The sequence below is a fragment of the Dasypus novemcinctus genome, chromosome 26, assembly GCF_030445035.2.
Source record: "Dasypus novemcinctus isolate mDasNov1 chromosome 26, mDasNov1.1.hap2, whole genome shotgun sequence".
NCBI lineage: Eukaryota > Metazoa > Chordata > Mammalia > Cingulata > Dasypodidae > Dasypus > Dasypus novemcinctus.
In genome coordinates this window covers 5,626,394-5,639,768 of record NC_080698.1, presented here as the reverse complement: position 1 = coordinate 5,639,768, position 13,375 = coordinate 5,626,394, and the positions used below count along the sequence as shown (strand labels likewise).

General features: G+C 42.2%; 1 protein-coding gene across 3 annotated transcripts in view; it reads right to left on the bottom strand.

The window, feature by feature from the left end:
- KIF15 (kinesin family member 15) overlaps window positions 1-13,375 on the bottom strand; it is a 101,349-nt gene that overhangs the window by 63,007 nt on the left and 24,967 nt on the right. For all 3 annotated transcript variants that reach the window (XM_004476765.5, XM_058288793.2, XM_071212012.1), the window contains 5 exons: window positions 12,089-12,186; window positions 10,716-10,895; window positions 3,417-3,626; window positions 1,585-1,710; window positions 1,293-1,415 (listed from right to left, as the gene is read on the bottom strand). In XM_004476765.5, the coding sequence (XP_004476822.2) occupies window positions 1,293-1,415; window positions 1,585-1,710; window positions 3,417-3,626; window positions 10,716-10,895; window positions 12,089-12,186 (737 nt within the window). The remainder of the gene's footprint in view (window positions 1-1,292; window positions 1,416-1,584; window positions 1,711-3,416; window positions 3,627-10,715; window positions 10,896-12,088; window positions 12,187-13,375) is intronic.

Below are 13,375 nucleotides of genomic sequence, written 5' to 3'. Positions count from 1 at the left end.
CAGGTTTGGCCACAGGAGATATGAAGTTAAAAAGAACCTAGTCTGGAAAACAGATATGGCTCAACCAGTTGGGTGGAGGCCCCAAGTTTGGGTTCTAGTTCTTCCTAAAGAAGACAAGCAGATGCCACAAGCCAGCAGACACTGCAGCCCATGGGGAGTGATGTGACTCAGGCCTTTGGGCACTTGCCTCCCATGTGGGAGGTCCCAGGTTTGGTTCCTGGTGCCTCCTGAAGAAGGCGAGGAAATAATAAGCAGGCAGATGAGAGAACCATCTGGGGGAGGGGGAATAAATAAAAATACATATATAAATAAAATAAATCTTAAAAAAAAAAAAAAAGAACCTAGTCCTCTTAAACATAGTATGTGACTACCTCAGAGATTGAAGAGACTGCTCTAGCTGAAGGAAAGGGTGACAGGGAAGGGACAACATGAATCTCTTCCCTCTCATGTTGATCAAATGATAGATGATGATGGAAATCTACTTTTCAGTTAAGAATGATTGATTTCCCCCTCGAAGGAAAGGAAATTACCAATTTATAACACTATGATTCTTTTGTCTGGAACCAAAGTGATCTCCAATCTCTCCAAAACAAGTAGTGGACTATTTGTTTTGACACTCTACAGCAGGAGTTGGCGAACCATTGCCCATGGACCCAATTCAACCCACTATCTGTTTTTGTAAGTAAAGTTTTATTGGAACAGAGCCATGCCCATTTGCTTGAGTATGTCTAAGGCTGCTTTCACACTCTGAGTAGTTGGGACAATGACCATCTGGTCTAAGAAGCATAAAATATTTACCATCTTACCCTTCAGAAGAAGAGTTTGCTGACCCCAGTGTATTCCAACAGCAAGGAAGTGTTGTGTACAAAAAGTAAAATAGGGATTCCTTAGAGTTGAAGATAAGTTGAAAGATAAGCTTTGTCCATGTTATTGTAATATCTGCAGAGCATAACCCTCCACCAAACACATATACACAGACCTAGATTCTGCTAGCATGGTTAAGGCAAGCAAATTCAGCCTGCAAACCAATTTCAGAAGAAAAACTTTGACTTCCCTTAGGAAAAAAGGAACTTAGTTAGACAACTGCCACCATAAGATCTAACCTGGCTCTTAAATTCTATCCATGATACCAAGGGCTAGGAAGGTGAAATGGGAATCTTCCTTAAAGTTAAGCTTTCAGAGAATAATAATGAAAAGCTAATGTTAGTATTAGGGCAATCATAAAAATAGGATACTGCAAGCTTAAGTAGCTTTCAAATTTACTTAACAAAGCATACTTAGAAGAATTTTACCTTGTTTTTAATCAGCTTGGCTCTTTGAGCAAAGTTAAGCGTTGATAGGGTTTCTCCAAAACACCTGGATCCAGGATGAACATTTGCAATTATAGCTGTTTTGGCATTACCTCCAAGGGAATCCTGTTTAGTGCCAAGAAAAGCATACATTTCCAGGTGAGAAATAACAAGACCTTTTTTAAGCAAGGAAAAATGCATATTTCTTGGCAGTAAGCCTGAAGAACTGTCGCACCGTTAACTATAGTGAGCATAACCAAAACAAAGGGCCAAGGCACCCAGCGATCTACTTTACCCGCAGCAAGAAGGTAAGCTTGGAATCTCTGTAGCAAACATGTCTCTGTTTCCCGTTACCCACATCGACAAGTGCAGTAATCACTTGACCCAGGCAGCTTAGTGATCGGTTTATGTTACCTGCTTCCTAAGGCATTGGGGAAAAAGAACAAATATTTAGGAGCACTGGCTACTTTTTGGTATTTTGCCTTAAAAGTTTAATTCTGTGAAGTTTAATAAAATCCCTTTGAAACAGTGGTTTAGGGAAAGAATAAAAATGTCTGCGTTAAATATGTTACAGTGGATTTTTACAATAGGTATATAGTAAATCTGCAGAGGCAGGAAAACAGAAAAAAGAGAAAAAGAATGGAAAATATAAAATAAAAATGCAGAGTTGCTCCTATCTGTTACTGTTCAAAGAGCAGCACAGCGGTTAAAGAGCACTTGTCTATGGAGCTGCACTACATCAGCTCTCCCATTATGAGCTATAGGCCTGTGACAATTTTCTTTAGTTGTAAAATAGCAAGGTTGGAGCTGGCCCAAGCGCAGTTGATGAGCACACGAAGTGCCGTGCCACACAGGGGTGTCCCCTGTGTAGGGGAGCCCCACATGAAAGGAGTGCACCCCGTAAGGAGAGCCACCCAGTGCGAAAAAAGTGCAGCCTGCCCAGGTGTGGCACTGCACACACGGAGAGTTAACACAGCAAGATGACGCAACAAAAAGAGACACAGATTCCTGCTGCTGTTGATAAGAATCCAAGTGGACACAGAACACACACAGTGAATGGACACAGAGAGCACACAATGCAGGTGGGGGAGAGGAAAAGGGGAGGAAAATAAATAAAAAATAAATCTTAAAAAAAAAAAAATAGCGAGATGATAACTACTTCCCAGATTTGTCAGATGAGTTAAACGAGTTGACATATGCAAAGTACTTAGAACAGGTACAATATATGTCCTATTATAAACATATGCTATTATTATAGTGCTTCATATTTCAATTGAAGAACAAACTCAAATACTCACTTATTGGCAAAAATAGGTCTCTCCACCATCCCTGTCTCCTTTCCCTTGATCTCCATACATCCTACACTATAGAATCTACATGTATTTTATTGGCAATATGCATCACAGGTCATTATGTAGTGGCAATGCATATGTAGAACCTCTGGTCCCTGCTAATGCCTTAGTCAAGGACTAGGTCCTAAACTCTTCATCCCAGAAATAAGAAGCAGCATAACTGGTCTCCTTTTTCTTTAGGATCTCCCCTTTGGAATCTGGCATTGGTAGGCCAGATGGCAGATTTTATAATACAGGCTTACTTTATGAAATCACTCACCCACTCAAAACTTTTAAGTTTTTCCAAGTGTTTGGAAAGCTGAGTGCAAACTTGGCCTTGCACACCTGGTCCGCAGTGATCTGAGTCTACCCGCTTATCTAACCCCAGCCCATGCACTGGGTCCATGCTGGGTCCATGCTGAAATGCCATCATGAGTCTGCATCCACAGTAACCCTGGAGATGTCCCCCAGGCAGACAAGTATTCCCTGCTCCTCTCTCCCTACCCAAATTCTTTTCCCTTTGAGACCACTGCTCAAGAACTACTTGAGCAGTCTAAGCCACAGCCTCTTCCTCTTCCACCTGCCACCTATACCATTACCTCTTCCAGCATGAATTCGAACATTCCTGCTACTGACAGGTTTGTCTGTCCCGTTCTACATATATTTACTAACTCACTATATAACAAAACGCTCTGTTCCTGCAGGTGGGAACAATTTCCTACTCCTCTGTAGCCTTCACAAAACTTAGTTTGAATTCACTCTCAAGTTGAATTGAAGACCGTAATTTTATTCTTACCTTCAACCTCATCCCTTCCGCATGGGTATCTTTTTGCCTTTCTGATCCTGCTAAATCCACCAGATTGAGTAGGGAGGTCCGTATATTCACAGCCTCATTGCTTTTCTCCATTGACTCTATAGTAATCGTAAAGACTGCATGAGACCTAGAGGATTCTCTATTCATTGATGTCGATGCCACGCGTCTGTTTCTCCATCCTCCAGACAACACCTAGCAAATGGGAAACATATTAAAAGCGACAAAGTACTTTTAAGACATGAAATAAGCACTTGAGAATCACTTGTTTTAATGAGAAAAATAGTGAAATAGAGTTAATTATCTATGTGCACAATGTTATACAAAGTATATAGCCCCTCTAAAATGGGTGGGAAACTATGGCCTTGCCAAGGTTATCTAGCTGTTTAAGTGAAATCATATTATGGTTTATTATGGTATATTGTGGTACACACCAGCCATCAAAATCATTAGTAAGAAATTGATAAAAGGTGGTGAGAAAGCACGTTGGTCCATCAGGGAACATCCTCAAATTATTTTCCTTCCTCTGGCTCTTTCTGTTTCCTCTCCATGTTATAGAAAGAAAAGGAAAAGGAAATCAGAAGGCTTAGGATCTACAACTGATTTTGCCACTCTCTATTTGTGCTAACTTAAAACAAATTACAAAATCTCTCTGAATCTCTTTTTTTTTTTTAGGAGGTACTGGGGATTGAACCTGGGACCGCAAACACAGGAAACAGATGCTCAACCATTGAGCTACATATGATCCCTCTCTGAACATCTTTCTTTACCTGCTCAATGAAAAACCTGAACAAAGTAAATCTCTAAACTACCTTGCAGTCAAAATTTTGTTAGCTCTTTGTTCTACAACGATTTATTTTTCCTATCCCTTCCCCATGGAGACAAGATACATGAAGGGTTCTGACTGCAGGCTCCAGAATCAGATGAACATGAGCTCAAACCCTGGCTTCCTCATTTATTAGCTGCATGGTCTAGAACCAGTTTAAACTTTTCAAGGCTCAGTCACCATATCTATAAAATGAGAATATGGGTACCTATCCCATAGGGAAAAACATCTCAAACTATAATATTTGCTGAATCACCTGGACAGCTTGTTAAAATGCAGATTCTGATAGAGAGGGTCTGAGGTAAGACCTGAGATTCTGTATGAGAGAGATTTTTTTAAGTATCTGGTAAGATTTTAATATGCAGAATATATAAAGAACTCCTACATCCAACAAAACACAAACAGCTCAATTAAAAAATGGGCTAAGTATCTGAAAAGATATTGCTCCAAAAAAGATATTTAAATGGCCAATAAGTATATGAAAAGATGCTGAACATCCTGAGACATTAGAGAAATGCAAATTAAAATCCAAATGAGATACCATATCATACCTACTAGAATGGTTATATTATTATTATTTTTTAAACTGAAAATAAGTCTTAGTGAGGTTTCAGAGAAATAGAAACACTCATACATTGTTGGTGGCAATGAAAGCAGACACTATGGAAAACAGTTTGTGGTTCTCAAAAAATTAAACATAGAATTATCATATGACCCAGCAGTTCCACTCCTAGATTTATACTCAAAAGAACTGATAATAGGGACTCAGATATTTGTACACCAATGTTCAACTGCAGGATTATTTGCAATAGTCAAAAGCTGGAAGCAACCTAAATATCCATCAACAGATGAATGGATAAACAAAATGTGGTATAGTCATACAATGAAATACCATGGATCCCTAAAAAGAAGTGAAGTGCTGGCACATGCTACAACATGGATAACCATGAAGACATCATGCTGAGTGAAATAAGCCACACACAAAAGTACAAATATTATATGATCTCACTGACATGAAACAATGAGCATAACCAGAGACAAAAAGCAGAGTGGTCACCAGGGGAGGGAGGAGGGACAGTGGAGAATTATTGCTAATTGAGTGTAAGATTTGGTTTCAGATGATGAAAAGTCTAGAAATAGACAGTGGTTCAAGTTATATAGTATTGTCAAAGTACTTAATGTCAAAGAATTATCCACTTAAGTAGGGTAAACTGATTTTAACACTATGGGTATTATACCACAATAAGAAATTATTAAGAAACTAAAGGATTGATTCACTTTTTATAGTTTGTTTTTTAAATTTATTATATAAACATGGATATGACATATAAATTTTTAAAATATGCAAAAATAATATATAGTTCATGGTTATACATATAAGTAAAAATATAAAAATGATTTGCAAGGATACTCAGTATATTCGTAATTTTTTAAATCTCAAAGATGGTGCAAAAAGAGAACTACAATGTTTTCTGTATTGTTCAGGTATTTTTTTAAATAAAAGACTTGTCACAAATATGACAAAATGTTACCAGCTGTCATTTCTCAGTACTGGGTACACAAGTGCTTGTCTGTACTTTGCACCTTTTAAAAATTTTTTTCAAAATAAAAATTACAATTAAAAAATAGTGCAAGAAAATGATGACACTGTGCTAAGGATACGGGGACAAAGAACAGCACCCAGGTAGTAGGCTAGTATTGGTGATACTAGGGTATAACATTGCCTAATGGGTTCCTATCAGTTCACTGGAAACTTATGCTTAGTAACCTACAGGCATGTGTCAATGTTTTGTATATATCAAATATTACACACAATAAAAAGTGCTTCAAATCAACTGGACATTGAAACCAGAAAGATGGTGGTGGAGTAAGGAGCTCCTAGAGCCAGCTCCTGCTACAGGGCAGTCAGCAAACACCTGGAGCTAACTGAAGCACCTGTTTGGGGGCTCCAGGAGTCCAGAAAAGCATCCTGAAACGACCTTGGGGGAGTGGAAGGAGGTTGCCCATCTGCAGAGAAGACTCGCAAGCAGAGGCTCCACGCCATGGAGGCCAGTGCCTGTCCTCCACTGGAGGCACAAGCCGCTTCGGGAGCTATTCTGTGGCTGGGATTGAAAGCTCCACTTCCCCAAAATGGGGGAGAAAGAGACAGTTGGGCACCAATTTCAGCTATGATGAGGAAATTCAGAGGGCTGCAGTATGATCCTGAGAACAGCTAAGGTTTGAGCCTGTCCAGGTCAGAAAGAGGCTGGGAGCTGTCATCTGAACTCCGCATCTGGCATAAGGGGAAGTGGGCGGACTGAGGATCCCAGTGCTGGTGGGGACCGGCTTCCTCCCATACAGATCAAATTGCAGCTCTAGCCTAGGCCCCAGTGCCACCTCCAGCAGGGAGGAAGCTGTGGGGACCTGCGCCAGCCTCTCCAGGAAATTACCAGCCAAGCCACGGAGGCTGGTGATTGTCCTACTCTGGCAGCACAAGCCGCCCCAGGAGCTGCTCTGTGACGGGAATTGGAAGCTCCATTTCCCAGAAACAGGGGAGGAGGAGATGGTTGGCTGCTGATTTCAGCTACTAATTGGGAGAGGGCTGGGAACAGCTGGGGTGAGAACCAGCCCAAGTCAGGAAGAGGCCAGTAGCCACCATTCTGATTCCACCCTCAGGGTGAGGGGAAGCCGGGCTGACAGCTTCTTACAGGCAGATCAGCCTGCAGCCCACCTAGGCTTCAGCCCCGCCTCTGGCAGGGAGGAGGCTGAGGAGCCCTGCACCAGCCTATACAGGTAACTGCAGGGAACTTTGGCTGGCATAGACTGAAAACCAGAAGTCTACCAGGGCAACTGCGGTCATCTTATGACCTGCACTGCATAGATTGCTGCCCACACCTGCAGCTTCATCCCTGCCCCGGTGGGGGAGAAAGGGATGTGAAGTTCCATCAGTCTCTCTGGGCAACTACAGTCTAGGCCTGCCCGTGGATTATTCCACATAGCTGTGACTCTGTCCCTACCCCTGGCAAAGGAGAAAGTTGGAAGAAGCTTCATTGGTCCCTGGCATGATGAGGGCAGTTTGAGCCTCCAGCTTATAGCACCAACTACATACTTGGCTCCAAATGCATAACCAGGAAGGGAGAAATGATAGGAAGCCCTAAACTAGAGAGAAAAACTACATTCAGAAAAAATACTCTAGTAAACCTGATGCGAAGACACCAACAAAAAATTACAATCCACACCAAGAAACAGAAAGCTATGGCCCAGTTAAAGAACAAGATAAGCCTCCAGATGATATAAAGGAATTGAGACAACTAATTATAGATGTTCAAACAAATCTCCTTAATAAATTCAATGAGATGGCTAAAGAGATTAAGGATATTAAGAAGACATTGGATGGGCACAAAGAAGAATTTGAAAGCATACATAGAAAAATAGCAGATTTTATGGGAATGAAAGGTGCAATCAATGAAATTTAAAAAACATTGGAATCAAATAATAGCAGATTTGAGGAGGCAGAAAAAAGAATTGGTAAGCTTGAAGAAATGGCCTCTGAAAGTGAACATACAAAAGAAGAGATGAAGAATGGAAAAAATTGAACCAAGTCTCAGAGAACTAAATGACAGCAAAAGGAGTGCAAACATACGTGTCATGGGTGTCCCAGAAAGAGAAGCGAAAAGGGGCAGAAGGAATATTTAAAGAAATTATGGTAGAAAATTTCCCAACCTTATTGAAGGACATAGATAACCCTGTCCAAGAAGCACAACATACTCCCATCTGAAAAAATCCAAATAGACCAACTCCAAGACACATACTCATCAGAATGTCAAAGGCCAAAGACAAAAACAGAATTCTGAGAACAGCAAGAGAAAAGCAAAGCATAACATATAAGGGATACCCAATAAGATAAAGTGCCAATTTCTCACCAGAAACCACGGAGGCAAGAAGACAGTGGTCTGATATATTTAAGATACTACAAGAGAAAAACTGCAAGGCAAGAATCTTATATCCAGCAAGACTGTCTCTCAAAAATTAGGGCAAAATTAGAATATTCAGGGAAGCGGACTTGGCCCAATGGATAGGGCGTCCACCTACCACAGGGGAGGTCCGCAGTTCAAACCCCGGGCCTCTTTGACCCGTGTGGAGCTGGCCCATGTGCAGTGCTGATGCGCACAAGGAGTGCCATGCCAAACAGGGGTGTCCCCCATGTAGGGGAGCCCCACATGCAAGGAGTACACCCTGTAAGGAGAGCTGCCCAGTGTGAAAGAAAGTGCAGCCTGCCCAAGAATGGCACCGCACACACAGAGAGCTGACACAGCAAGACGATGCAACAAAAAAAAACACACAGATTCCCGGTGCCGCTAATAAGGATAGAAGCGGTCACAGAAGCACACACAGCGAATGGACACAGAGAGCAGACAACTGGGGGAGGGAGGGGGAGCAGAGAGAAATAAATAAAAAATAAATCTTAAAAAAAAAAAAAGAATATTCACAGATAAACAGAAACTGAGAGAATTTCTAAACAAGAGACCAGATTTTCAGATAATACTAAAGGGTGTGCTAGAGCCTGAAAAGAAAAGACAGGAGAGAGGGGCCTGGAAGAGAGTCTAGAAATGAAGATTATATCAATAAAAGTAACTACAAGTGTCAAAAGAATGGTGAAAATAAAATATGACAGATAAAATCAACTGGACAAGTCAGATTACATAAAAATATGAGAATATTTTTGTAAAGTGCTGTTAAGGGATTCTTTTTTTTTTTTTTTTTTTAAGATTTATTTTTATTTAATTCCCCTCCCCTCCCCCGGTTGTCTGTTTTCTGTGTCTTTTTGCTGCATCTTGTTTCTTTGTCCGCTTCTGTTGTCTGTTGTCTGTTGCGTCAGCGGCACGGGAAGTGTGGGCGGCGCCATTCCTCGGCAGGCTGCTCCCTCCTTTGCACTGGGCGGCTCTCCTTATGGGTGCACTCGTTGCGCGTGGGGCTCCCCTACGCGGGGGACACCCCTGTGTGGTACGGCACTCCTTGCGCGCATCAGCACTGCGCATGGCCAGCTCCACACGGGTCAAGGAGGCCCGGGCCTTGAACCGCGGGCCTCCCATGTGGTAGACGGACGCCCTAACCACTGGGCCAAAGTCCGTTTCCCTGTCCTACGCTGAATGCTCACAATCTGGCTTTTGACACTAGTAGTGCTTTTGAAACCTAACAAGCAAGCAAGGGTAGAAAATAAGCAGAACAGAACAGCTAGCTGGTTTAAAGACCAGAGTTCCCTAGGAGTCCCTCAGACAGGCAGTCCCCAGGAGGAATCACTAAAGAGATACACACACTGATAGAACTGCCCCTAGCAACCTGCAGGATGGTTTTTAAACCTCCTGATTTGAATGAATAGCACAAAAATAAGTGCAAAATCAACAGGCTCAAAGTTCTATTTCAGCTAAGTGGAGCGGTATAAAACCTGCCATATTCTTTGTTCTTTCCTTCTCATAAGCATTCTTCTTTTTAAAAATTTTTATTTTTTTTAAAAGATACATAGATCACACAAAATGTTACATTAAAAAATATAAGAGGGAAGTGGATGTGGCTCAACTGATAGAGTGTCCACCTACCATATAGGAGGTCCAGGGTTTGAACCCAGGCCTCCTTGCCCATGTGGTGATGTGGCCCACGTGCAATGCTGATGTGTGCATGGAGTGCTGTGCCACTCAGGGGTGTCCCCTGCTTAGGGAAGCCCCACATGCAAGGAGTGCGCCCCTCAAGGAGAGCTGCCCTGCACAAAAAAAGCATAGCCTGCCCAGGAGAGGCGCCACACACACAGCGAGCTGATGCAGCGAGATGACGCAACAAAAAATAAGAGACACAGATTCCTAGTGCCGCCGAGAATGCAAGCGCACACAGAAGAACACGAGAGAGCAGACAATGGTGTGGGGGAAGGGAGAGAAATAAATAAAAGAAATCTTAAAAAAAAAAATATATATATATATATATATATATATATATATATAAGGTTCCCATATACCCCACTCCCCACGTTCCCCACTCCTCCTACATTGACAACTTCTTTCATTAGTGTGATACATTCATTACATTTGATGAGTACATTTTGGAGCATTGCTACACAGGAGAGTAAGGTTGTGAGCCAATGCCCACAGAGACAAAATCTATGATAAAGTGGATGTAAGTAATTGTACAGTGAAGGGATAAGATGGGGGCATAGGGAAACTACTGGGTTGGGCTTTGCAGGCTTGAGGGGGGCTAGGGATGGGAGGATGGGTTAGATGGTCCAAGGAATTGGGGGGAGGGTTGAGGGGAGCAAGTGAACATGGGAGATGGTCGGGTATGTGGTTCAAAGTATAACGTTGAGAAAACTCCTTAGAAAACATAAGGAAGGGTGACTCATGAGCAAATATTTTTGACACCTCATTTCTTGAGCCAGGTGCTTTCACAGCATGCCACATTACCTAACCATCAAATAGCTCAGGGCAGGGTACCTGATAGACTTCAGCAGCCGAGGTTACCACCTGCTCCACTGCACCAACAACGAAGACTCCCTTCTTGATATGCTCCCTTAAATACAGCCCAGCTGATGCAGAGTCCAGAAGGTCATATATTTGCTCATTGTAGATTTCAATAAAGGAACATTTACAAAGGAAACTCTTTCCAGCTCCAGCCTGTAAGAGAAGTCTAACTTAGATGGACTGTTTTCATCATCATCCAACAAATTATACGGCATTGTTTCATCCCTGTTTTTCTTGAGAACTAATCTCTCTTTCATTTGAGTTACACAATAATTTTCCCACAATATTGCCTTTAAACACAATATAAGACACCTCAAAATCAGTTAAAAATACTCAGATAACTAGTTTCAATACATCATCACATTTTAAGCAGAGTCAGACTGTGGTCCCAGGAGCCCTAGGGGTTTCCTGAGGTGCCTTGGAACCAACACAGGGTGATGGGAATCCAGCAGCGGAGCTGGCCATCCAGGGAGCCAACGACAGAGGGAGGCCACAGCCCCAGGTCAACAAAGCCCCACCCACGTGGAGCAAGGTGATCACCGGCAGGTGTGGCAGGTGCTGCAAAGGAGGTAAGGATGCATCCAGCACTGTTGAATGTCATGAGGACCAAGGGACACCTGCAGTCTTCTGTGAGCCAGTACAGTTAGGGGTGGGGCTTGAGATTTTCTTCAGACTTTCTCTCTTGCAAAATCTGACAGCCTAAGAAGCAGTACTTTAGTCTTTTAAATAAGCAATCTGGGTTAAAGGATGATACAATTTATATAATTTAGAAACCCAATTAAAATTGAACACTAAAAAGCCCTTAATTTTATCTTAAGCACTATTTTTTTTTTTTTTAAAGATTTATTTATTTATTTAATTTCCCCCCCTCCCCTGGTTGTCTGTTCTTGGTGTCTATTTGCTGCGTCTTGTTTCTTTGTCCGCTTCTGTTGTCGTCAGCGGCACGGGAAGTGTGGGCGGCGCCATTCCTTGGCAGGCTGCTCTTTCATTTCACGCTGGGCGGCTTTTCCTCTCGGGCGCACTCCTTGCGCGTGGGGCTCCCCCACGCGGGGGACACCCTTGCGTGGCACTGCACTCCTTGCGTGCATCAGCACTGCACATGGCCAGTTCCACACGGGTCAAGGAGGCCCGGGGTTTGAACCGCGGACCTCCCATATGGTAGACGGACGCCCTAACCACTGGGCCAAAGTCCGTTTCCCTTAAGCACTATTTTTGAATACCACATTAGCCTATACACATTGTAGATACCACCACACCGTTTTATATATTATGAGCTAATTATTAATAACTGACTCTTTAAAACCAGACATTTCATAGAACCATTTCATTTTGACAGTAAGTTTTACCTTCTCTTTTTCACGATCAATTAGGAAAAACAAATATTCAAAACTCCGTGGGATTACTCCTCTCAGGTTATGAGAAAATTGATCAGATTCAGATGGTCCTGAAAAAGTTAAAAAAAAAAAAAAAACTGTTCATTTTTATTCTATTATAGGAGTCCTTTAAAATGGCAACACCAAAAGGCCTTTTGTACAGAAATGGGTTGAAACACTGTATAATCAGTTTCCTCCTGGTGTTCTAAAACTGGTTAAATTTAGTCTGTGAACGATACCAGAGTAGAACCTGCCTATCAATGGGAATGATGAAAAGTCACTGAATAGACCCCAATCAATTTTAAGTAGCTGTTGTTTGATAAACAAAACTACCCATCTAGGTATCAAATTTGAAAATATTTCTATTGCCAAGTACCTGGATGAACAGTAATACCAAGTAATTGTACCTTATTTATTGCATATCACTGCATGTGACATCTAGTCCCAATTGGCAGAAGCAATTTAAAGGAGGTTGACCTGTGTTCCAGGCTAAAGACCCACCCTGGCTGAGTCACCACAGGCTGGTCACCTAATCTCTCAAGCCTCAAGTTCTCAACCATAAAATGGGGATAATAATAATAACTACCTCACAGGGCTTTTGGAAAGGATTAACTGAGCATATAAAGATAAAGTACTTAGAGTAGTGCTTTAAAAACACATCAAATACTAAAATTTAGCATTCACTGGTATCTTTATCTTAATTTGAAATTAAAAGCCAAGCTGGGGGAAGCAGATTTGGCTCAACAGATAAAGCGTCTACCTACCACATGGGAGGTCCAGAGTTCAAACCCAGGGCCTCCAGACCTGTGTGATTAGCTGGCCCACGCACAGTGCTGATGCGTGCAAGGAGTGCTGTGTCACACAGGGGTGTCCCCTGTGTAGGGGAGCCCCATGCAGAAGGAGTACGCCCTGTAAGGAGAGCCACCCAGCGCGAGAAAAGTGCAGCCTGCCCAGGAGCAGCACCACACACGGAGAGCTGACACAGCAAAATGATGCAACAAAAAAAGACAAAGATTCCTGGTGCCGCCGACAAGAATACAAGTGGACATGGAAGAACACACAGCGAATGGACACAGAGAGCAGACAACTGGGGGGGGCGGGGAAGGGAAGAAAAACAAATAAAAAATAAATCTTAAAAAAAAAAAAAAAAGCCAAGCTGGTAAGTCAGACAAAATTTCCATGCAGATAGACAAATGCAGAGTAGGTCTATCTCTACTGCATTAAATTGGGGGAAGGTATGTAAATAGAAGGATTTTAGAG